The sequence below is a fragment of the Cornus florida genome, unplaced genomic scaffold (genome assembly GCF_030987335.1).
Source record: "Cornus florida cultivar Cherokee Brave unplaced genomic scaffold, ASM3098733v1 CherokeeBrave_3.0.0_Hap2_Chr06, whole genome shotgun sequence".
Taxonomy (NCBI): domain Eukaryota; kingdom Viridiplantae; phylum Streptophyta; class Magnoliopsida; order Cornales; family Cornaceae; genus Cornus; species Cornus florida.
This window is the reverse complement of record NW_026775576.1, coordinates 93846816-93873873: the sequence shown is the minus strand read 5'-3', so window position 1 is coordinate 93873873 and position 27058 is coordinate 93846816. Positions and strand designations below refer to the sequence as shown.

At 35.5% G+C, this 27058-nt stretch overlaps 1 protein-coding gene across 3 annotated transcripts; it reads right to left on the bottom strand.

Annotated features, from left to right (window-relative positions):
- Positions 1-1058: 1058 nt before the first annotated feature.
- LOC132312964 (E3 ubiquitin-protein ligase UPL7) lies at positions 1059-26883 on the bottom strand. Of its 3 annotated transcripts, XM_059811541.1 has the most exons (15): positions 26610-26873; positions 26175-26297; positions 23364-23604; positions 21934-22523; positions 19967-20941; positions 19532-19866; positions 17798-18076; positions 17455-17707; positions 15357-15527; positions 15188-15280; positions 7747-7854; positions 4700-4816; positions 3133-3222; positions 2856-2965; positions 1059-1562 (listed from the first exon to the last, which is right to left on the bottom strand). In XM_059811541.1, exons 1-14 carry the CDS (start codon positions 26631-26633, stop codon positions 2882-2884), a joined length of 3483 nt encoding a protein of 1160 aa, XP_059667524.1. In that variant the 5' UTR covers positions 26634-26873; the 3' UTR covers positions 1059-1562; positions 2856-2881. The 3 variants fall into 3 exon arrangements, 2 of the variants coding, with proteins under 2 accessions (XP_059667524.1, XP_059667525.1); XM_059811542.1 differs by lacking the exons at positions 1059-1562; positions 2856-2965; positions 3133-3222 and adding an exon at positions 7027-7126 and having other exon boundaries at positions 4717-4816; positions 26610-26879; XR_009483355.1 differs by lacking the exons at positions 1059-1562; positions 2856-2965; positions 3133-3222; positions 4700-4816; positions 7747-7854 and having other exon boundaries at positions 17465-17707; positions 26610-26883.
- Positions 26884-27058: the final 175 nt, after the last annotated feature.

Genomic DNA, 27058 nt, shown 5'->3' with positions numbered 1-27058 from the left:
CTATGCCACAATTCCCTCAAGCTATATAGAATGAAAGCTGGCAGGAAAACTAGAATGAATTGCAATTCACTTGGGCTGGGCGAAGGGTCTGTAAGGTGGTCCAACTGCTTGAACATGAATCGTTGGGTTCCAATGGCCGGTTAAGGCACAAACGCAAGGGAACCTGGGGGCGTTGGGCGAGCAGAGCTCTTCCATAGCAGCATATCAATGAGAATACCTATGACATGGGCAATAGCCTAGCTGATAGAAGCCCTCCTTCCCAAATGAGAGGTTGGGTTTTCGAACTTCAATGGAGGCATGAGGGTGTATTTGAACAGAAAAAAAAAAAAAAAAAAAAAAAAAAAAAAAAAAAAAAAAAAAACCTCCTCTAAGGGGTGCTAAACAGTAAACATGCTCCCCGCAGCCCAAAACTACGCTCTCTCTAGCTTGCTAAGGTCTAACGCATGCTCCCCTCAGCCAAAAACTATGCTCTCTCTAGCTTGCTATAGGTCTAACGAGCCAAAGGTGAGAGGGTGTAAGGAAAGGCCAAAAGCTAGTGCCAACTCTCCACAGCGGCCCACCTTGCAAGTGCAGGCATTGCCGGTTTTGGCAAGTGTAGGCATTGCCGGTTTCGTTCACAAGTACCACATAATCCACAGAGCCTACTCATCTGATTGTTCCCAGACAATTTTATGAGAAACCATGGTTTTGCTTGGTTTGTAACTCTGAAAATAGTTTTCAAGAAATCAGAGAGCAGAAAACTATCTTCAGAGAACTGACAGTTCTCTGAAAACAAGTATTTTTATAATTTGAGTATTCAGAAAACTAAACCAAGTAGAATTTGTTGTACAGTACAGTTCTCTGAAAACGAACATTTTTATAATTGAATATTTAGAAAACTATACCAAGCAGAATTTGTTGTACAGTACTGCTCAGGTCTCAAACTCCATACTGTCTTTAGCACTAACACTACCACCTGTTAAATGATATTGTGGAACATAATATATTTACTTTTTAAATATCTCAATAAATTATAGTATACTAAAAAATAATGACAGTGAGCATGTGTGTGCATACTATTTGTAATACAGAAATAAGGTAGGAGGCATTCTAATTCCAGCATTCACCATAGGCTCCATATTGGAGCAGCATAGGAGTTGGCATTACAATGGCAGTGTTACCCTCAAGTTGTAGTAAAATAAGTTCTTAAATGGTAAGTGAACCGGAAATATATACAGAAACTCAACATGAAGTTTGCCCCAAAACAAAAAAAAAAAATGTTCCTTTCAACACATCATAAGCGTCTTTCTACATGAAAGAATATACTTTTTGGCAAAATCTATATGAGCTGGGAGTAAGGAAGATTGGATGACAATCCTACTGCCAACTTAATGTTTGGTAGCAACCATCATCTTGTTTAGCTCAGGAAGCAACTAGTGAGTTGCAAAGACTGAACGAAGAAGCACACGAGAGAGTACATCTCTAGATTTGCAGAACAAGATACCTGGTCTCAGAACTTTGTGATCTTCAATATCAACCAGCCACTCGTCTGATCGTAAGACCTTTTGAAAAAGGTAATGAACCTAAATATCCACAATGAAGCTAGTCAATAAGTCATCCATGGGTAATAAACTTCCACAAATTCTGTAATATATATATATTTTTTGATAGGTACAAATTCTGTAATATATATCATTTTTCTAGTCAACTGGCTCAAGATTTTTGAGATTAAAAATCTAGAAAATTAAGATATTTTAAAATTCCACGTGCTTTCACCAAATTTTATCATTTCAATTTGCATGATGCAAAGTTGTGTGATGAAAATTCTAGAAATTTCAGATATTTTGAAGTGCCTTAGGCTTTCAGAAAAATTTATCATTTCAAAGTTGCATGATGCGATATATGAAGTTTTAATTGCTGGGAAAAGAGAGAAATATTTATGAAGCTTTACTCAACCAATCTCTCTCTCTCTCTCTCAATCCCATACAGACACATACACAATAAGTAGTTTGATAATAAGTTTTATTCCTAATATAATTCATATTCTTTTTGGCGGGAATAGCTGTGACACAGTGTTCTTTGAATCACGGAAGACTTGCTGTGTGTCCAGTGCAATAGAAACTCTCTCCTTTGCAAGCTAGGTCTAGATTTGTTTAACACTACAGAGGATTGTTTTGGAGGTGGATTCCATCACCAACCTCTAATCAAATCTCCACATAAGATCTCCTCGAATAAAGATTCTCCAATGATACAATGGTCAGATGATGCTTCAAACATTTGGAGATTTCCCTTATGTTGATCCTCGTATCAAGAAAAAAATTATGGCTCCACCATGAGCAGTTTTTTCTGTTACGTACGTACATTTTTTTACAAAATGTGTCATGGATAGCCAAGAATGCTGGGTCATGGCATGGTAATTATGTTTCAAAAGATGTATCTGAAACCTTTTTATGAAGTATCCGTTTAGGAAATTGATATGCATCCCAAGTCCTTCATTATTCAATATTGCATTTCAAATCCTTTTCTATAGCCTCCCAAATTAATTGAATAGGTCCACAATGACAACATTGGTTCTGAACTAATAATGATGCTTCCGAACATGCATTGCTTTCCGACCACTCACATACGGTATGGACTCTGTTTCCCCAATAATTCACAGACTTTGTTTAAAAGTAATGCATGAACGTTTACTAGCCATGAGAAGAAATTGAATGCGTAATTCCCAGCTGGTCATCTGTAACTATTTATCGCTTATGATTTTTTATTTTTATTTTTTATCATTGATGGAATCGATAATAAGTACAACAAATAATTAGATAAACATGCCACCAATACAGGGATGATCTTTAAGAAAGACAAAGGCGAAGAAGGTTTACCTCAAACAGTAATTTGTCACAAATCTCTATGAAAGTTCAAATCCTGCATTAGAATTGATTGCATACAGAAGCTTGGCTTTTAAAGTGCTTGGACGTCTATAGGTTGGAAGCTGTTATTTTCAAAAAAGTAAAAGAAAAGAAAAACAAAAACAAGCCCATCATTGTAAGTCGATAAGTAGATAACTGGTAGCTGAAAGCCCTAAACGCTGTTCTTGTGGGCTCTGAGCTCAGAATATTATAGATAAAATAAGAGGGATCTTATCCCTAATAATAGTACCTTGAGAGTATTGTAACATGTAGAAGCTGAAGGAAGCCGCTCCACATCCTGTCCTCCGAACGTTGCCCAAAGAGGCACGTCGCATGCAACCTAAATAAATTCAAATCCTTATTATTTCCATTTAGTACTAGGAAAAAGTTAGTACTTTTTCATTTTCTTGGAAGGATGGGGGCAAATAGAGAGAGAGAGAGAGAGAGAGAGAACCTACCTTAGTTATTGCTTGGTGTAATGGTAAAAACTCAAACTGACGAGCGTAAAAATGGGAGAGTCTAAAATCAGTCACTTTGTGCAAAATGATAACAACATAGGTCTGTCTCTAATCTCCTAGTATCCCCGTGTATACGTGATAACGCACTCTTTTTAAACGAGGGGATCGTACAAAATTATAGTAATATCAGTAGTAATGTAATGTCAACATTGAGAAGAGTTCTTTTCTATGGAAAATCTAAGGAAATAGTTTGTGATGAACTTGCATAAATGTATTGAGTGAGGTTGTGAAATCTATCTAAATACCAAATCTTAGCATATAGAACCCGACTTCAAACGTATCCAAAAGTCGGGTATGGGTACGTAGACACATCATACACACTCGAATAGATTATGATTTATATAATAGTAAATGCATGATTCTAGTTCTTTTAAGTGATATACTCAATTAGAATAAATTAAATAGAATGTGGTAAAAAATGAATTTCCATCTACCTCTGACATAGAAAACTCTTCTCTATTATCAAATCTAAATTTTCTTCATTTTCCCTCATCACATTTGAGGATCATGATTTAGAAACATATTCCATGAATATGTCTTGCCGTGTTGTGTTTACATGTTACATTAGGGGAATAGGAGAGTCCATGTAACATAGTTCGTTATGCCTATGCCTTCAATTATCCCGTAAATTAGAATCTAAGGGACTAAAAATGAAGCAGTCCTGGAATATTATTTTGCTTTATTTTATTTTTCTGGAATAGAAGGAGGGTGGATCAAAGGTGCTATTCTTCCGTGCACATTGGTAAGTATATGGGGTATTCTGTCCTTCAAAGGGTACCCTGTTGTTTATCATCAACATTTTGCTAACACACATTATTTTTAATACTTCAGGTTTCTCAATGCTTGTAGTAAGAGAATCCCAGGTGTAATTCTTGATTTTGTCCTTAGTTTACCTATACAATGAAGGTAAAATGATAATTTTAAGTAATGGAGTCAGAGTTTGTATAAGAGAAACTCCACGAGTTTACAACTCTTTCTCTGTGTGTATTTATGTGTGTGTTTCCTTGTCTCCTTTATTTTATTCTTTTGTAACTAGCCGTCCATTATATCCCCCCATGTGTTAAAAGTGTATGGTTCCAGTAAGCATTATTAGTGCACAAAATACTGAAGCAAAATGTTGTGCTAAGCCTCCAGATATAATATTGTAATTTTATAAGTTCATAGAAGTACACAACCCACATCACATGATATCATTCGCGACAGAAAAAAAAAAAAAAAAAAAATGAACAAGATGATCGGTTTAGGAGATTTAATGGATTTCAGGAAGTTACAAAATTATTTGATTGGTTTGGGAGATACCTTATGAATAGTAAAGGTTGGATGCAAGTGTTTAAACCCAAGTAATGGAGCTCGAGAACAACTTGTTACAAACTTGAGAAGCATGCAGCGCTCTTTCGGTTCAAATCCCTTAATTACCTGGGACAAAAATATCATCAGGAGAAAATCAACACTAGCAGGAAAGAGATTTAACCAATCAGTTCCAACTAAACAACCTTAATCAAGAGGGGCATCTTCCAGTAAAGTGATAGAAGAGATAAATCAGATAAAACAAAAAGGAAGAAATATGTTCGCTTCATAAGAATATTGAGTATGTGAATGTAGCTATATATCTTCATCATCATCATCCTTGCCTTAATCCCATATGAATGGGGTCAGCCACATGAATTTTCTTTTTCCCTTCTTTTCTATTACACGCCATCTCTTCTCTAATATTTAGCTTTTTAAATCATTTATAATTCCATGTTAATTTCGGATGCCCACTCGGCCTCCTACCCTCTATGCAAATTATTCTTCCTTTTTCTCACTGGTGCATCTATAGGTCTTCTAAGTATATGTCCATACCACCGAAGTCTACTGTCTCTAATCTTGACACTAATAGGTGCTACATAGCCTACACCTAGTTTCTGCCTCATGTTTTAGTTTGAAATCCTATCTTTCCTAGTCATTCCAATTGTCCATCTTAACATCCTCATTTCCGCAACATGAATTCGTTGTTCTTGCTACATATCTATATCTAAAGGTCTGAATGTAGCTATATATATATACCATGCAAAAAGAAAGCAATCTCATTGGTATTTTGACATTGTGAGGACCATGCCGCTTCTTTTTTGCATTTATTTACAGAACATGCCATTATTACATTTATATTTTTTTTATTTTCCAATTTTCATCTACAGCTACTTCACACTCTACCTTCTCATATCCTGACATTGGCAAACTCAAACAATTAAATAGTCAACAGATTTTGTGCTCTTTTCTAGGCTTCCATTGATTTAACCCCGCCTCCACAATGGCAATGGAAAGGGTGAAGGTGACGGCAACGATACTAATGTTCTAAAAACTAAAGCTCGTCAGCAGCATTAGCTGGACTGCACCTGCTGGAAATGTGAAGGAAAATAAGGCTAACTTCATTTTTCTCTTCTTTTGTTTTGGTTAATAAATAACCTGCCCGTATCTGAATATCAAATCTGGGAGGAAAGTGTTCCAACTGTAAAATAAAGAGACCATTAAACGCATTGAAATGAAGCTGGGTTACCCAACCTGCTCAAGTTTGAAACTTAACCGCCATTGGAGAAGTTCGAAGTGTCCGTGTCCACATGATAAATGCCTGTAATATGCCACCTTTACCTACCTTAATTGGGTTTATTATCTTGAATGTAAAATGCAATTATTTAGGTTCATGGTTAATGCTTCATTAAATGCTTGATAGAAATGTAATTTCTTGGGTAGCTATTGTTTCATTTCAAGTGAAGAGTCTTACCATAAACCTTTTTATCGTTTTGTAAATGTATTGAGATTTGGTATTAGATTGATCTATTTATGCAAAATGATGTGGTAGACTTCAACAAATTTATTGCAACTATGAGAGAGGACTCCTATTATCAAAGCCTCATATTGTTTAAACAAGAATTTGAGAAAACTAGAAGAGTAGCACACAATCGTATTTATAGATGATTATGTAATAGCTCAAAAATATCTTCTATACACTGACAATATAGATTTGAAAGCTGAATTCTTTATCCTCTCCTGCTTGATTATATCATTCATGTGGGTGCAACTAGAGGTCTAACCCAACTTGCAGCTCAGACCTTTAATAGGAAACAATATGAATATCAATAATGTCCACCATGATAAATTTGAATTGACATCTTAATATGGAACTATGGAAATAGAACTGCCCATGATTGTCGAGAAAAATCTATTGTAGATTTTCATAAATGATGTTCATAATTAAACTCCCGCTTGCAAGAAGCAGGGGAGGTCATACTGATTAAGCACATTGCAAAGATGAGGGGCATAAAGAGATTCCCAGCGAGAAGAATCTTCAGATACATCAACATTTTGAATAAGTTCTTTTATCTTTTGCTAAGTTACTAAAATTATTAATTTTTATGTATCCCATGATTGAGACTGACTATGTTGGTTCGGAGGGCCTTATAAAGGGTAGAGATCCTTCCAAATTTTGGGGCAGGACTGTGATCAGTCACATTGTAAAGAAAAGTATGCCTTCCCTTAGGTCTAAAGATTACAACTAATTCAAATTGTTGAATAATCAATCATGTGAAAATGGGAATCCAGAGTCTAAGAAAGTTATTGGTCATAATCAATAACATGTCATTCTTCACCTGAGGAACTCCTAACTGCCAGTCTATCAGCCTTCGCCCCCACTAGGAGGAACAACACACAAAGGTGTGGTCTGCACTCTGCTCCCTTCAGCATTGTGCCCTGACGTTTGAGATTAACAAAGATTTTAAAAAGAGCTCAGGAAGCAGAAAGAGCTCATTGGCTATTGTTATTGCATTGCCATTTTATCAGAGATCCATAAAGGAGTTTCTTAGTTGACTTAAATTGCATAACAAATTATTAGCTAAACAATTGTCTAGAGCAAATATTCTTACATCAATAGGCAAAGAAAGCATTTAACAACCCTGAAAAATTTGCATTCAAGTTTCCATTTTGTAGGTGACTTGAATATAAGCAAGAACCAAAATTAAACCTGCATAATTCACTGAGGGGGAAAAATTCTTCAAATTAAAGAATAAGTGAACACAAACTTTTCTAATTAACAAAGATAACAGAGATGGATGTGTCCAGTTTAATTGAGGTGCATAAATTGCACCTGCTTGTGCACATAAATGTGCATAGAGAAAACTCGAAAAAAGAAAATAAAAAAGGAAAGGTTTAGATGCATGTGAGATAAAATGCAGGCAATTCAAAAGTATCCGAACTGTATAGGTAGCATGGAAGCTGAATCCATGTCAGTGGCTTCAACAAAGAAAAAAAAATATGAATAATCAAACAGAAGAAAGCATTAAGTAATTCAATTGCGATCGTGGTATTGATACCTCCCAAAAGAGTTTAACCGTTCGGCTCCCTTCAGAATAACCACCAGTGTACCGTGTGTGATTTTTCAAATCATCAACATCAATGTCATGGTTTCCACCAGAAAGCAACTGAATATAGTAATAATGTATCAGCATCGAACAGTAAAGTGAACCCATGCATAAAAAACCAAGGACGCACACAAAAAACACAAGGAAGACGAAAAAGAAAAAGAATAAGGAAAAGGAAAAGGAAAAGGAAAAGAAAAAGAAAAAGAAAAGAAGAACTTAAAGAAATACAAATCATATTTATTGCATTTCATACTATTATCTAAGAATGTGCATTATAAGAAAAAGTTGCAAAAGATAATTGGATAGTTATTCTTTCAATTATCTTTAAATATATAATTTAGCATACTGTCGTCTAAATCCTCTGTATCGAGTTGTTTTGTATTGATGCCCTGCATCTTACTCTTAAAAAATTTAAATACCTATTATCTTTTTATACACTTATGAACAAAAAAATGTATCCTGTTTACATCTGTTTTGCCCAAAGCTAGCTGTCAAAAAAGAAAAAAAGAAAAGAAAAGAAAAGTAGAAGAAGATCCATTGTGTTTACCTCAAACATTTACTTCTTTTCCTGAAATTGGAAAATACCAAGGCTCCGTTTGTTTGGACATAAAATATTTTTCAGAAAATATTTTTTTATTTTTTGGTGTTTGGTTGTCGTAAAATATTTACGAAGAAAAAAAATATTAAAATTTAACAAAAATAATTTATCCATCAATTTTTGGCAAGTTATTTTATATGCCCCGCCCGATGGACTCGACCTTAACTTTGACATAGACCTTTACTAAACACCAACAAAGTAAAAATAAAAAAATATTTTACCTGAAAAAGAAAAATATTTTCTAAAAAAAATATTTTAGGAGCTCAAGTGACAAATTGGAAATAAACTTTAGTAGAATTAGAAACTCAATGATTCACAGTGCTATACTCCGACTGGTCCTTCTGCACGTTCAACTGCCCATGCTGTGTCTGACTAGTGCAGAAAGACTTGACCAGTCTCGTGAATTTTAGGTATGCAGTGATCTTCATGGCCCACCCATCCTACTTCCAGCCACAACCACCCTGGCCACTGGCTGTCAGCCTGTCACCTTGGCCGAGGTGTAGGCCTTGCTATAAAAAGCTAAGTTCCGTTTTCTTCATTGCCCGATACCGACTTACAACCTCCTTCCATTGAGATTGCTACATGGAGACAGTTCCAAAAATCATTTGCTTTGATAGGCATAAGGCAATGCTAGAGAGCGTGCTATTCACTTTATAGATGACTCAATTATCATGGCAAGGACACATACCTTAGACTCGGAGATTCATCAAGTCATTAATTGACCCACCATGTATATAATATGCTAAACAAACATTGTGATGCACTAAATAGTTGATGACCTCAATGATTCCTCATGAAGTCCCTAGTACATCACAATATGTAGTGGCCTGGAGTCCAAAAGGACCATACGAGGCATGGATCAGACTATATGCATTGTTTACCATCTGGGTTGAAAGCATGCCGCCCATGCCCACTACTCAACCTTGCTTTCTGTTTCTCTCTCCACTGTCCCACTCTCATCCACATCGGAACTCTCACAATTTCTAACATGCATTGCCTTCTTTACAGAGCACCCTTGAAAACTCTCTCCTATGATCTTTGCTCAAAAAAGTTATACATGCTTTGCCATAGCTCAAAGCTATGTTACATGGACTCATTAAAAGTAGGTGAAGTACCCGTGTGAGACAAAACAATACTCGGAAATGGGTACAAGTGTGTGTGGGATGTGTATCGACATTTTCAGTTGGACATGCACCTAAAAAGCATATCTAATTATTTAATTTTAATACATTATTGCTTCAAAACTAGTAAAAGGCCTACATTGAAAACTATGTTACATAAGGACACCATTTTACTATACAAAATAATAGGGAACATTTAGCTATGTCCCTCACTTTGGGGATTTGCCAGGTGCGACACTTGGATATATTCCCCCATCTAACACACGTATCCGATGTAATGTTTCCAATTTTCTCCATTTTTCATTTTTTCGGAATTTTGTTGATGCGAGGGCATTTGTCTTTTTACGTTGTGAGTACCGGACACCGTGGGGTGTGCCAGGTGTGTCTGAAGTTGTTTGGGGCATTCTATTGAGTTCAGAACTCTTTGAAATGCAAGGGTGATCATTTTCGCATTTTTCATTTTTCGGGCCGCACGGTCCCGTGTGATAACCGCTGGCAGAATTGTTGCATACGGGGAATTTAGTTGGGTCCATTTGCATTATATTCATATTGTTTAATGTGCTATATAAGGTTGTGAAATTATTTAATGTGTACATATATATATGTGGTGTAAAATGAAAATAAAAGAAAAAGGAAAAATAAAATAAAAGTGGTGGGACCCACCTTAGTCATTTAAGTGGATTAGAGACCACTAAAGGTCTCACAATTCTCTCTCCCCACTGGTCTGTCTCTCTCACCTCTCAAATTCCATTTTTTCTTTTTCTTCACTTCAAGATTTTAAACCTTGATTTCTCCCTCAACCTTTGGAATTTTTGGAAGCCGTTTGCGGCAATTCGAAGAGCACGGCGAGATCTTCACATCCATATAAGCAATTTCAGTTTTAGTGCACTCTAGGGATTCCGGTTTTGAGACCCATTTGGGGTTTTTTGGCTTAATTTGAGGTAGGGGTCTCTGATTCCCACTTTCTTGCACCTTTGTGAGTTTTTCTATTAAAATTGTTGTTATGCATGCTTAGTTTGAGTTGGTTGTCTCTTAAATGATTTAATTGTGTATATAAAGCATACAACTATGTGTATTTACTGATTTATATGGAAAACATGCCTAAGTGTTGATTCCTTATGTCTATTGGGTGTTAACTTACTAGAAATGATGTATGGAAGCATGTAAAAATTTTTTAAAATTTCTTGTAAGGCATGCTTAATTGTGTTGTATGAAAATCCCTTATTATCATAGCATTGAAAGTATGAGACATGTATACATTTCATTGGATATGAATGAAGGGAAATTATTTGAAATAAAAGAAAAAGGGATTTTTGGGAAGAATTTTGATAAAATGATTTTAAGAAAAACCCGGTCGCCGCGGAGTCACCAAAGGGCCGTGGTGTTAATATAACCTAGAGGGAATTAGGAAAATCACCCTAGCGTGGTTGAGCTAGTTGGGCCCCAAATCACGCCACGAGGGTACCAAGGCTCAGGGACAGTAACCAATCCTTCTCTCGTGTCGCTGCGGAGTCACCAAAGGATGGGTTATATTAACAGTTTGAAAAGCGATGGATTTGAATTTTGAAAATAGGGAGCGACATACATGACAGTGCATATCATGGCATGGCATTATTTATTTGAAATTGGAATTTATGTTGTATTCTTTTCCGGTATAGCATGACTCCTATCCTCTATTCCTATTCATTATTTAGATTCACGGGGCCACAAAACGTGTGTCTTAGGCACCACCTACTAAGCAATTTGCTCCTCCCATTACATTTAACATTTTTTCAGGACTCGGGAAGTTAGTAGGAGACGCAGACCCTTCACAAACTTAAGGAGGACTAGGAATATATTTTTTTGCTATCTTTTGTATATTTGCTACACTTTTGTAAAGTTTCAAAACCATAGTGAAGTGCATACATTTTGCAAGCCATGGTCATGTATTGTAAACTATACTCTTGTTGGTATTTTGAAGGGAAGCGAGATTATGTAAATATTTTGTGTTGGATGGGATGATGATGATGGGTCATTTTGAGGAGGTTGTTGATGTTGTTGTTTTGGGAATATATATATATATTTTTTGTATTGTGTGTTGGGACAGGTTGGATAAGTCTTGAAGGGCCAAGAAAGGCCATTGCATTTTTTTTATTTTATTTAAGCAGGTTGTTGTGGGCCCCTTTTTAGCAGAGGTCATGCCAAATTTTTTTTATAATTGGTATCAGTTTATGGTCGTTACATCCGAGTCCATATAACATAGCCTAAAAGTTTGGTTCAGTGCAAGATTAGCAACAAAATAATGATTTTTACATTCCCTAGTCAACAAGTTGTTCCAAGCCAAGTTACATGGAATTGGGTACATGTGTTGGGTATGGGTATGTATCCACGCGTCAAACGTGTCAAAATCTCCAATTAGGAGGACACATTAACAATGCAAAATGATCATTTCATTTAATATATTTATTTTATTTTCTAGAGTAAAATAATGTATTTAAGTAACAATGTGTTCAATTTAGGCATTACACTCATTTTGAAGTAATAATATAATATATTGAATTATTGGGTAAGCATTTTGATACATGTCCAACCAAAAGTGTCGGCCACATTTCCCGTACCCATGTCCGAGTAATGTGTGTCGAACATGAGTATTTCACTACTTTTGAAGAGTCCATGTAATATAGGTCCCCCAAGCAAGAGCAGAATGTCGCATAAAGATCTCTTCATGATTCTTCATGATTTTTCCAAGCACATTCGGTTTCGTCTTAGAGATGGGAGGAGGATTTGCTTTTGGGAGGATGTGTGGTGTGGTGATGCTCCTCTTGCTCTTGCCTTTCTTTAGCTTTACAGGATTGCTTCGGATAGGCAGGCCTTGGTGGTTAACTGTTATCATCTTGATAATGGGAGACTGGTTTGGGATGTTCGATTCAGGCGTGCCTTTCAGGATTGGGAGATTGATGAGGCAATTCGTCTCTTGGATTTGTTATATCGCCAGAGGACTGTGGTGGAGGATTCGGATTGTTGGTCTTGGGTCGCAAACTCCAAGGGGCGTTTTGAGGTGAGGTCTTTCTTCAAGTGCCTCTCTTTTGATCCTGGAGTTCGTTTTCCTTGGAAGTCTGTTTGGCGTTCTAAGGCTCCTCTCAAAGTGGCTTTCTTTGTGTGGACTTCGGTTCTGGGTAAGATCTTAACCCAGGATAATTTGAGAAGGAGAAGCCAGGTGGTGCTCAATCGTTGTTATATGTGTCTTCGTGATTAGGAATCTGTGGATCACCTTCTTTTTCATTGCTCTTTGGCTAGAGAGTGTTGGGATTTGATGCTTGGCTTATTTGGGTTTTATTGGGTTATGCCAGGATCTACTAGAGAGTTGATTGAGATGTGGAGAGGTTGTCATGTGGGGGCTCTCAGTCAGGATGCGTGGAGAGTGGTGTATTTGGCTTGAAAGGAATAGGAGATACTTTAAAGGAAAGGCGGTGTCGATTTCGGTGCTTAAATTCTCAATTATTTCCACTCTTTTTTGTTAGGTTTCAGGGAGAGATCATAGATCGTTGGAGGAAATTGTTGATTTTTTGGCCTCTTTGAAGGCTTGAGACCTTTGTGCTCTTTTGTATTTCCTTGGGATTCGCTCCCCTCTTGAGCGTCTTTTAATAATATTCTTTTATTTATCAAAAAAAAAAAAAAAAAAGGTCATGTATAGACGTGTGCGTGCGTATTCAAGGTAAAGCCACATGTACAGTTCAATTAGGGTTCATCAAAGACAGAAAACGCTTTAAGGCCTATAGTTCGAAAGTACCGAGAAGGAGATGGATGAAGGAAGATTAATAAGGTGACCCTATATTGGTAGAAAAAGAATTTGTTAAGCTTACGGTTTTAGCAAGTTTTCGACACTAGGCCAACATAATGGTGAAGTCGTACAGGACTCGGACAAAATTGATACCGAGTCTAACTGACATATCGGCGCGACTCTATTTCATAGGAGACATGACCGACATGGTCATGTATCAGCTGATATGGAGTCATATCAACCAAAACAAAGCTGTAAGGGTTCTTAACAGCCAATACAGCACTATATTGACCGATACAAGGCCAAAACGGCAATGTGGCACATGGGCTTTAATAACCCCCTTTTCTCCTCTTTTCCATTTTTCCTTCTAGTCGAGAGACTCTCTCCAAAAACAGTCCAAATGTTAATCTAGCCTTCAAAGTTCAAGATTTTACAATTTTGAGCCAAAATCTTGAAACAAAGCTTTCCAATATCTAAATAATTGTTAAATTTTTATTTTTGAATTATTTTCTATTCTTTCATGTAGAGTTAACAGAAAAATAGTGTTTGACATGTATGTGAGAATTTATTTAGTTTATATATATATATGGGGAATTTTCTTTCTCTTGTGCATGACATTAATACAAATAAAATTTGATCTTATGTGTTTTATCAGGTAATATTTCATTTATTTTTATATTTAAGTGCATTTATGGCCATAAATTAAGTGTAAAAACAAATCAATGAGTTTTACTGCAGATAATAGACTAAAAATTCAAATGGTTAGGTCATTAATCATATTAAATCACCTTTAAATATTCAAAAACAAAATTCAGTAAAAAACATTAAAGACATATTTATTGGATTATGAAGTTAAAGTTGTGTATTGGTGCTCTCAGTCAAGGTGTTCATCTAAGCCTCAATGGTGTTGGCTGCCATATTCACTTTTCAACTTTCAAGTGGATCCAATTTTTATTTTTTTTCTCCTCCTGAATCAAGTGGATCCAATTCTCTCTCACCATGGATGAAAGTATACTTATATACCATGTGTGCATGGTACAAATGTTCTGTTAAGAAATTAATTGATAATAAAATTGTCTAAACATATCAAGCAAAGTGTTTGTTTAACGTAAGTTAGATGCAAAACAAGTATACATCTATTAGCAACTGTTTTTACAAATTCATGTGATAAATGTATTACAGTTGATATAAGATGGTTGGAGTACCTCATGGTCACATCCCCAACATTAATATAATAAGATGAAAAATAACCCCAATCTACTGGCAACAATTCCAAATTAGGTTGTTGCCCGGAACTACTTTGAAGTTACATTTTGTAAGGAGCAGGTGGCACTAAGAAGCCAAATGCACAATTTGGCAAGTTGTTCATAAAGATTCCAAAATTTAAACAATATTTCTTTCATTCAACAAAAAGATACCAACTCACAATTCTTTCTGGTACACATGCAGAAGAATTGCAACAGAATGTGTCCCTTTAAGAAAAATTTCCTTTCCGCAGACTGATTAGCAAAAGCTTAATAGAGAATACAGTATTTGGTTCTTTTTTCTTTTCTTTTCTTTTTTTCAAAAAATTACACAATTAACAATGCCTATCTGAACAGGAATATGTGCCATGGTAGCCCTGCATAGAAGGCCCATTTGAACGCTTACTAACTTTTCAACAAAATAGACAAACATTAATAATAAATAAGTAGACAGACATTAAGAACATATATAGTGAAGCTGCAGCTTTGGACCTATACAAGGTATCTTCTTAGATGCCAAACTTGTAACTAATGCATCAAGCCTAACAACAACATGGCATAATGAGAAATAACTGAAGCAACTGATGTATCGATATACAAAATACACCCAACAGCTATATATCATTGCAAAATAACAACTTACTCAATGTGCATGGAAAAGGGTAAATACCTGATTAAATTCACTTGCATTAAATAACTTCAACCAAGATGGGGCTACAAGATCAGTCAACCCTCGATAGAATGCATTTGATAAAGGCAGGATCTGCAATTCAACAATGGGAACAAGGTATATGCACAAATACAAGCAAACAAGTTCCCTAGAAAAAGCTATTACTTACCTGTCGATTAAGTTTATAATCAGCCATTGCATGAATATACTGCAACTTATTCTCATTCGTCACACATACATCCTTGCCCCCAGGTTTAAGGTCAATAACAAGCCGTTTGCCAAATGATTCTTCTGTAACTGTGAAATCCAGAGAGAGTTCCTTGACATCATCATCATAATGCTGTATAGCCAAAGAAATTTTAGATATCAAAAAATCGGACTGTCCACATATACGAATTGACTTGTAACCAAAATCCTGTGCGCCACTCAAACTAGAGCAATGAAATATACAGAACCCACTGAATAAAATAACTAAAAAGATTCACGATGTTCCATCCCAAACATTTTACCACCTTCTATCTAAAATGAAATTCTGCATATTTTCTTGTCCTATAAAATCCATCCATGTCATATCTACTCATCATTTATCAACATATGCATATATATATAAGGAAACCTGATGATCTTACCAATTTAGTAAAGGAGACCCCACTTAAATTAGGCACTGGGAAATTAAATTTTCCCTCATACCAGAACCACATTGGTACACTCGCACTAAAGAGAGATACCACGTTGGTGCTTTTCGAAAGAGGATAGTTCACAATATTTATTTCACATTACTATAGAGGATGTCACCTATATCGCCTTTATCAAGGGCATAATCTCCCCTCTTTCTTGAATAATGATAAGTCAACAGTTTAGAAAGTTTATTTTATGCCTTGTATGAGTCAACAAAGACCTGTGTGGCTTGGTCTTTCTTATTCCGGAACACTATCTAGTTGCCTAAGAAGAAGGAAATTGGTTTATTATGCATCGAAACTAAAATTATATTGCTTAAAATGATAGACGTTCTGACATCAAAGACATAGAACAGAACATCCAGATATACTTTTTCTGGTGAACCTGCGGGCAAGTAACAAAAAAAATTCTATAAATCATACAATAAATCTCAACATCCTAGATTTCAAACATGGGTTTAAAATCCTAAACAAAAGAACAAAATATACATATATATTCTAGTTTTCGAAAAAAAATTCCTTCAAAATAGAGTTTGATGAAGACCTTTCACGCTTCTATTTACCATGCGCAGGTGTTTATTGATACAACTTGCTTAAATATAATAGATTTTGAAAGCAATGTTTTCATGAAATATTAATTAAAAACAGGCCAACTTTAAAAATTTTAAATTGTGATGAGTTTCTTTAATTTGAAAAGTATGACCATCCCTAACTTCAGAATCTGCACAAGCAAAAAAATTAGTTACGAGAGAAAATAAAAGAAAGGAGCGGAGACGATAGTGTAAACCACTTATCGTGTTTGGTTGATTAATATAGGAAAAAGAAAGGAAATGATAGTAATCATGTTTGGGGAAATAAAGGAAAGGAACTATTTGAATGAATTTACCACCATACCCTTTTTCATAGATTTTTTTCTTTTACAAAAAATAAAGGCAAATTTGGTATTAACAAAGTTTCATTAAAAATGCTAGCCTTTCCTTCCATTTCCTCCCATTTTTGGAAAGATAATAAAACCTTCTCATAAAGCTTTAATGAATCCCTCCAATACTTCCATTCCCTTTCTTTTCCCTTCAAAATTTTATACCAAACATAAAAAACCATAACCCTCCATTTCCTTTCTTTTCTTTTCCTTTCATTTCTTTCCATCCAAACTGGGCCTAAAAACTCAAGAGCTTCCCCTCTATTAAACTCCACTTGCAGATCAACATGAAAAGAGTATTGTTGCACTCCCGTCGGGAAGGTCCCTGCACTTTTTTTTTTTTTTTGGAATAGCAGTAAACTACTGCAACAGCTAGAGAATTTCTCCCCACCTCTATCCCCCAGAACTAGATCGTGTTAATTTAGTAAAGGCAGTGATTAGGCTTCCTTGTAGGATAAATAAAAAACTTCACCTATTAATTCCAGTTCCAGATCAATAGGAAAAGAGAACTATTGCATTCCCATCAGGAATGGTCCTCAATTCTAATTTGCAAACTAATAAACCTATACAACAGGAGTGACTAGACATTACTACTTCCCATAAAAAAATAACAATAAAAATGGGCATTATCTTAGAACTTGAATTTCTTATATATTATCACAAGGGTGTACCTTTACATACATGAGATTCCTGTAAAGCTCCGGATCAAGAGTTGATAGTTCATCAAGAAAGCTATAGCGGCCTAACAACTTTTGTACAAAAACATGTGAAAAGGAATAATCTAGTAATATTCCTTCATAAAGTGCTTTTCCAACAATTCTCCCAAGAAACTCGATCATCTGGATACCATTCTCTAGAGATCTTGCAGCTGTATTAGGTATTAGAAGTCTGTCTGAAGTTGAGGTCTGAGAGAACAGCCCATACCTTAGACAACAATAGAAAGAAATAAGATAAAATGCTGTCATGTGATAACGGAGAATGGAGCAAAAAAGTTGGATGCAATGTCAAACTTACTCCGGGGCAAAGGCAGCTTTTGCTATATCAGTCAAGAACTCCTTCGATAACCCACCATAGTCTAGTCCAGCCTCGGGAAGGCCACATTCACTAACAAATGAAACATGGATGCTAGACTTTAATCTTGATCCAAGAGAATTTAATTGTTGAAACCCGTCTTCAACAATATGACCACGTCGAATCACAATCTCAACTGATCGTGGACCAGGTCCAACCAATTCACCAGCCATTCTTCGGGACACCTTGTCCATGTTGATAAACTCTCTGAACATTTGAACTCTGTCACGGGTAAAAAAAACATTTAAACCTATCGTTTGAATCAAAAACAAAGTTTACACTTGCATTTTCTTTATTAATATATTGGGAGATGAGAAAGGAGTTCCTTTTTGAGACAATCAGCGTATAGGAGGAAAAAAACTCAACTTCTGGCCAGCTGCAGGCTATCATAAAGGTAGTCTGTTGAAACTAAACTGAGAAATGATATATTGAAAAAATGAAAAGGTTGTAGACTAATAATGGTTTCAGTATTTTTCAGATGCCATCGAGGAAAATGAGTCCTATTGGAAAGGAACAAGAGAAAGGAGAAATTACAGATGTACTCAAAAAGGATAATGCTAGATAAAATGAGTCCTACAGGTTTGCTTCCAGAGCAAACCCAAGAGGCTCACTGGCTAGCTGCAGGTGGGAGGTAATGGCAGCAAACAAATGGTCTTTCTGCAGTAGTGACACCCCATATATATTTTCACACATATACAAACACACAATAGACATGTACACATTCCTATAAGAATGAGCCGAAAGGGACTCAGCAGTGGCAATCCATCAACAATTTTGACCCCCTCAATGCGCCTTCTCTGAATGTGATTGTAAAATCTTCACAAAAACGCTGATGAAGATATGATGGAATTTGCTGCTTGATCATTCTTCAATAATCCACAAATAACTTTATTTATAATCGATCAATGATGGCTCACACATAAATATCCACTCATGCAAATGTGTGCGCAAAAACAAAAATAAAAGGCTTAGAAAACTGATGCAATAATGCTTGAAAACCAAAAGGCAGTTTACGGTAGAAGTAAAACGTGCAAAAGACAGAAAAAACTTAAAAAACTCTAAAAAATGTATTTACAGAGTCTAGATTCCAACTGCGAGTCATGCAAGTCTTTTCAACAATTGAAAATTTTCCATGCTAATAAAAACAAATTTGGGCTTGTTTTGTGCAAAGTTGTAATGGGAAATGTCAAAAAGTGTACCAGTGCTCAACTTTCTACAAAGTTGTACCAGTACATGTCAAAAGTCTATTGATACTCAGCTCTCTCCGGAATTGTTGTGTACAAGTGCTTGAAAGGTGCATGCATTGGTCCAACTTGAACTGTTTTGCATTTGAGAAAATTTTGAGTTTAAAAGGCGATGTCCTACATTCTAAAACACTTAAAAACATCAATCAGGTTTCCAAAAGATTTTGTGAACAACTTCACTGTCTTACATATTCCCAAGAGTGTGAATTGGATTGGTTTGAAGGTCCATCATTCTTGAATAACGATCAACTTAAGTTTGTAACCTCAACTTGGACATGACTCAAAGTCAAACGAAAATTACAACTCAAAAAAAAAATTTGATTACGAAATTTGCAACAAATGATACTAAGTCCAACAACATTTTTAACAGGCATCACAGCTGTCAACAACATATTTAAAAGAGAAAATTTAAACCCCATTATGTTGTATTTACCTTTCTTCAAATGGAAAGACATGTGGGGTAGTCGTAATGACAGAACCCATGCTTGGAATAGTGAAAGTATCATCAACTCTTAGAGTAGTTGAGAAGACTTCATGAGTTCTGGCAGCCACTGCAATTGGAGGTCGATTATTTTTAGCAGGTGAAAGCCACAGAGCAGTGGGACAAAACTGGTGCCTGCAATCCCTTTCATACAACAAATGCAGGCATCTAACTGCAGCATCCAGAAGAGGTCTACTCTGCTGGCTAACACTATGAGACAAGGCGTTATACACTAATGTATTAAGCATTGATGTGATTCTACGTTGTTGCTCCAATGTGAAAGGAACCTAGTTCATTTCAGGAAATGTTCAACATTCAGAAACAGCTAAAGTGATTCAAAGTGGCAAATGAAAATGATAATAACAACTTTGAATCAATTCAATTCACCTGTTTTTCATAGAACTCTATGTCATCTAGAATTAACAGCAAGTGGGAGTAGGCGGCACAAAAGAGATGAAGCAGACAGGAAGTATCTTTTGGTACACCTTCTGGTCCCTGCCTCAAAGACTCTATATCCCACACATCACAAGAATCTTCATTGACCTGTGTAGATTGACTTGGATCTATATAATCATCATCTGCTTGTGATTTGCCAGTGATTTTATGTAATACAGTAACCCACTTGCTGCTTCCATCCTTAGCAAACCGCTTCTGCTTTCTCTCAAGAACCCCATCATTCTGGTTTTCAGAAGTTTTACTTCCGCAGTGATAATGATCCTTAGCAATGTGACTTCTGTCAGGAAAAACGGATCTTTCCAGTGCTCCCCACAGATTGACAAGAAATCCAGGAGTAAAAGACAGCATGTTGAGAACAGGCAATGACCCAACCACGGGATTCATGACAGAAAATATTCTCAGCATGTAAGAATAATAACATGCAACACCAAGCAGTTCACACTTCCCTTGACATTCAATGCTTACCGGTGGATTATCAGCTCCATGAGCAGTAGCATCATTTTCCAAGGTTAGAAGTTTCATAAGATGCCATTGCTGACAAACAGGCCTGTAAAAATCCATGTACGACATGTTCAAGGATTTGTAAGCTTTCTGAGTCTCACACAACAGTGTGTCAATGGATTCTGCAGAAGTTTCAACATCACTTTGGAATTCTTGGTTCTCCTTTTTCAGCCATCCAACATTCTCAAACCAAGCTAGTAAGCTCTCTGCAAGGATGATAACCACGTGGACGTATGAGTCTAAGCCTTCGGTGAGCTTTCCAGGACCCACAGAATTGTCTTCACTCCCCATTGCAAGGTATATAGTGTTTGCAAGGAGCCAACCAACTTGTGGCATCACCTTGGAACAGGTGATTTTTAACTGTTCCACCTCAGTAATCTCCTTTAAGATTTTCTCTTTCAAGATCTGCCATCACCTGCCACAGTTTGATCAGCCCCCATATGTTTCAAATCTTACTTTGAGCTAAGAAGTTATAACAGAGAGAAAATTAGGACTTTATGAATGTGAACAATTAATAACATAACATAACTTACTAGGCAAATAATCATAAAACAAAACCTTAAAAAATAATGAAGGAATGAACATGAACCTGATACCTGCATTAATGGTAGTAGCGACAAACTACATAATGCTTGCTAATATTGCTAAATGTGCTAGATTGGTTGCCTATTTTACCCAATCACTAAGGGAATGGGCATAAAGGTAACTTCATAATTACCTGGAAGGAGTCACCAAGAATTTATGTACTCGATCAAAATCTTTTAGGAACAATGTCGTCTAGTTTGTCTCTACTTTAGGAATTTATAATGTTGCTAAATTTGCTCATTGGATTGCCTATATTACCAAATCTCCAAGGGGTTAGACATATAGGCATTTAGATATCCATGTACTCATAGGATGCACAACAGTTGCCATCTTAGCCGATATAGACATCAGATTCCAAGGTTCTCTATATAACTACGCCCGTGTTTCTTTACACAGCCGGTCCCAAGCCTAGATAAAGGAGGAGGGTTGCATTAGGTAGCTTGACAGCCAGACCAATATGAACATGAATCCTATGAATACACAAGTAAATGCTAGGGTGTTCCCCTTGAGCAATGCATTGCATCAGCTTGACTGAGGCTAAACATAGGATTCATGTAGCCAACCCCAAGTAGTTGGAAAAAAGGCTTGGTTATTGTTGTATAGCAGACTTCTCTCCTATATCAACATACTTTATATGATACAGTGTCTAAACATTATAAATAATATAAATTGGTTTTTCCAGATTAATATTTACATAATGATTACAGACACACTTTTTGCTCTTCATAAATCAAATACTAGCAAGCACAATATCAAGAATTTTGTCTTCAAAAAAATTACGAAGGATATTGTTCCAGCTCAGTGAGCCTTACCAGTAGCGTCCTGAAGCAAGGTAATAGAACAGACTTGTGCTTCAGAGCAGGTAAGAGTACTGCTGGTAGAAGTTCAGCAAGCCAAGGGATTGTAAGTATAAATACACAGCATTGCTCAGCAGCATATTCCACATCCAAGAGGCCAAGTCCATTTGAATCCAAGTTTCCAATATGAAAGGGCCGCAAGGCTAAAGTTAGTGCACTTGCAGTAATCAAGAATCTATCATCTGTCAGCCCAGAACAGTTTACTTGCAAAGATGGAGCATTTAAGTTATTAATGTATCTTCTAATACAAATGTACATCCCACTTTTCTTACTTCCCATAAACCGAATTAAATCCTTAACTGCTTTATCTGCATCTTTACGATTATCATCAGTAATGGTTTTCCATCCTTTAAGATCAGTCAACGCGACAACAAAACGCACTGCTAGAGAAGTAAGAGCAACAATATCTTGACCCCCTTGAACGGAATTATCACACTCTCCAAGAATAGATAAGCACAAAGAAACAAGCTTTTGTGCTTGAAAAAGCCATGTCCTTCTCTCCTCAAGTGTACCAGTTGCCATAGAGCAAAAATTCTTCTGTGGATCTACAAATCGAGGATGATTAAAAGATCAGCATATTAGATGTTTATGCACATGGACAAATTAAGAAAGTAATGAATTGCATGACAAGGAGAGAAGCAAATCCTAAGGGCTGCGAGAGTTAAAAACCCAAATATTTCTGAAAAGGATAAAAGGTAAATTATATCTGTTTCTCAACTATCTTTTGCTTCGATCTGCTTTATCTCTTTTTTAGTTTTGCTTTCCTTTTTCCTGCAACACGGTTCTCGAACCTAACATCATATTATCAAATTAGCATGTTTTTTAATGTTTCTAAAATGTAAATATAAGAGAAGAATAAATGAAATAGAAAGTCAGAAAATGACACCACTGAAAAGCCTTCTTTGAAACCAAGAGATATGGAAAGCTGGTGGCCAAAATTTCGGGAACCACTTCCCCCAACCCAAGTCCTCTTTCTTCAATATAACGCATATATCTTTTCCAAAATAAAGGAAAAGGAAAGTAAATATTTCATAATGGTGCTCTTAGGCCCCAACCCCCTTTCAGTCTTTCTTTTATCTCTGTCCTTGTGATGCCTTAAAATTGGAACCATACTGCAACATCCTAAAAATCGTTGTGGATTCAAAATTGATTATTATTATTATTATTTTTTGACTCAATATAACAATCCACACCAATTTTTCTTCCATTGTCCTTGTAATGCCTTTAAAGTTTAAACTTCAAACCATAATTAGCTAGGAAAACCATAGACATAAATGACTAAAGAAGTGACTGGGCTTACAAATTGACTAGCAGTCCTAAGAAGATGAATGACCTGAAGCATAAAGTATAAACACAATTATGGAAATAGTAAAAAAATGGCATACCAGTTGACTTTATGCTTTCCAATAGAATTCTGAAGCAATTCTGCATACATTCTATATCTCTGGCTTGAATTTTCTGACATCGAATTGATAAATATGTGATAAAGAAAAGTAAAGGTCTGAGGAAACTGTTGGAAATCCACGTTCTATTTAAGGAAACAGCATCATGTTTCAACATTGTTTCCCAGTCTAGTCGAAGCTGCTCGGCTACCATCTTTGTGACATTGTGGCGCCTCCAAATTCTCTATATTCAGTTTCACATTTTTCACAGATGTAAGACATTATTCAAGGTAAAAATATTTTGATTTACAATCAACACACAACATTGTCTATTTAATATCTCATATACAGCATTTGAGGGACATGCAGCTCAACTAGAAACTGAATCAAGTCTAGTTATAATGATCATAAATTTAACCAGCATCCAGATGTAACAATCGTATTTCTCCAACACCATCAAAAGGGGGAAAAAAATACAAAAGCACCAGATTACAATAGATATCAACATACACATTTTTTGTAATATGTATACCCATAACAGTAGATGATCCCACTTTCTCAAGTACAAATCTGACCCACTGATCGAGAAGAAAATCTCAATATATCTATTGCTGAATTTTACATGGCTTATAATCAATTGTATGCAACACAAACTTATGATGTAAAATTCAATATTTATTGAATATTTACCAAAATCCTTAACACAATAAGAACTTTCAAATTTGACAAATTCCCAGCATTCAAAGTAATTTGAAACACCATATGCCTCTTGTTTTGATTTTTTAATTTGGTTCCCATAATAACAACGCCAAACAATTTTGATTACGGTTCACTTTAAGATGCCAGTAAGAACAAAATATAATGATGCAGTTATTGTTTAACCTCAATCCTTTATCATACATCACCCTGATAATACCTTGTTAGCAGAATCCTACTAAAATCCATGTCCATGAGCATCGGTAGAAAAGCTGGAGTAAGTAATTGACTCCAGCTCTATAAGCCATTTTTATTCTGGCTAGGACAGTATTATGTCCAACAGAAATAATGACACCTCGTGTACAAAACCAAGCTTGCAGACATACAAGTTAAAATCCATTTCGAGAAGGCAGCTCTGGAGAAGTAAGCAATGCTGACTGATTTCCATGCAAAAATGGAGAATTCTTTTATTTCTTACAGTCAAGCAGTCTAAATTGGGAGTGTATATGATGGTGTATCTTGGGAGTGTATATGATAGTGTATCTTGGATAACTAAATTGTTTAATAATATAATAACTAAGATAATACCTAATGAGCTGAGCAAAAGTATTTTAGTACCAATATATAAAAATAAAGGGGATACTCAAATTGTACTAATTATCATGGTATTAAAATTATAAGTCTTACTATGAAACTTTAGGAGAGACAGGAAACAAAAGTGTCAAAAAATCAAATTGAATTTATGCCACGGAGGTCAACGATGAAGAATATTTACTCATTGAGAAGACTAATGGAAATAAATACGGAGTAAAAAGGAAAACAAAAATATTCATACAAATTTTATTGATTAGAGAAAACCTATGATAGGGTATCTAGAGATTTAATATGGGGGGTTTTAGAAAAAAAAAAAAAAAAAAGTCAAAAAAAGACACATTGACATAATAACGGACGTGTATGATGGAAGTGTGATTATAATTTGAATGATCATGGGGAGAAGGAAAAAAAAAAAAAAGTGAATTTCTAATTGCTGTAACCTTACATCAAGGGTTAGTGGTAAACCCATATCTTTTACCTAAATTATGGATGAACTAACGATACATGTGCAGTACAAGATTCCATGGTATGTATTATTTGTTGATGATATTTTTTTTAATTGATGAATCTAGAGAAGGGATAAATGCTAAATTAGAGGTTTGGACGGAAGGACTTGAGATAATAGCAATTGAATATATGGAGTGTAACTTTAGAAAATCTAGAAATACAAATATGGATGTAGTGAGGGTTAAGGATGAAGAGATACCAAAAAGTGAACATTTTACAATTTAGGCTCAATTGTTCACAATGAAGGAGACTTTGGAGATAATGTTAATCATAGAATCAAGGTTAGATGAGTTAAATGGAGGAGTTCATCTAGTATATTTTGTGTTGCATTGCTACAAAAGTTGAAACTGTCTAAGAAATATTGTCCAAAAGGCCAGAGTTTATGAATTTTATTTTTAAATTATATATTTCAGGCACATGTTGCTAGGAGTGTTCAAGAAGTTTCAGCCAAAAATTCCACTGCTGGAAGCTTTTTAATTTTCTATGGACGTTAATAAAACATGAACAGGATTAAGTGAGAATTATGTACTGATAAGCTACTTAAAAAAAAAAAGAAAAAGAAAAAGAAAAAGAATTATATACTGATTATCTATGTTAGAACTTAGAATTATTACTCGTGACATTGCTAGTTGAGATTTCCAAGAAAAACAAAAAGAAAAGAAATGGTAGCAACACTAATCTTAACAATTTGACAGTGGATGGAAATGGTTCTTTTGGTTTTTATGATTACCCACTTGGTCTTCATGTAGAAATTTAAATGTTTTGCCCCAGTGCTTTTCCATTCAATAGTTTATAAAAGGAGTGGACATCTGAACACTACAATTAGACCGCTATTATTTTGCACATTCTACTTGTATAGTAGTATGAATGACTCCGTCAAACTGAGCACCACAGACAGTAGAGTTTCTGTGTGATCATATATAATGACAACAAACAGAAGAAATTTTGTACATCTATATTTCACGTAGCTAAAACGACACGAATCCGAATCATTCATGAATTGTACATATAATTCACCTGTATAAAGAGTGCAGCTGCTGTGGCACGTCTTGTGTAATTTCGAAGCTCCCTTTCTTGGGAGACCTTCTCAAGAAGAGCATCCCTTGAAATCTCCTTCGTGCTCGCTCCGCGCAACGACACCTAACCAACCAACCCCATCAATTACACTAAATAATCAAAATTAAAGGCAATTTGATATGAAAGCTTTTAATCTCGTAAATAAAAGCAAAATAGATAATTCAAAATCTAGTTAACAAATTCAGAATATGAGTACATGAAACAAATTCATATTTTTAACAACTAGGTTGCATGACTATTAGCATAATTGAGACGGGAATTATGTTAATTTGTTCGACGAATTTCACAAAAATCTAATGTTAAACTTGATATGATTGACGCCAATATATATATATATATATATATATAGAGAGAGAGAGAGAGAGGGAAATAGACCTGGTATTTTCGAGGTTCGCCCATGGAACACGACGAAGATCCCAACAGTGGCTCTCGATCTAGTTCTGATCGCTTAGAACTGCTTTTTCTGGTGAAAGCTTGCGTGTAGTAGACATTTGGTATTCACGTATGGAACAACAACTAATAAACGTGGATATATCAATCTCATTTTTGTCAGCGAGTTGTTTCAGCTCGAAATACAAACTGTTTTATTATCCGGTTCTAGGGGCTACAAATCTAGGCTTGATCCCTTTTTTTTTTTTTTAGTTTTTTAAGTAAGCACTATATTTGTTCATGGGCATAATAGATTGTCTGGGTTAGAGTCTTTTCACAATGAATTCTGAAATATTTTTTATAAAAGGTTAAAATCTTTTATTACATTAGATACATTTTATAATAGAGAAACTCTAATCCTATTAAGGAACTAATTCTTAAAGGAGAATAAAGAA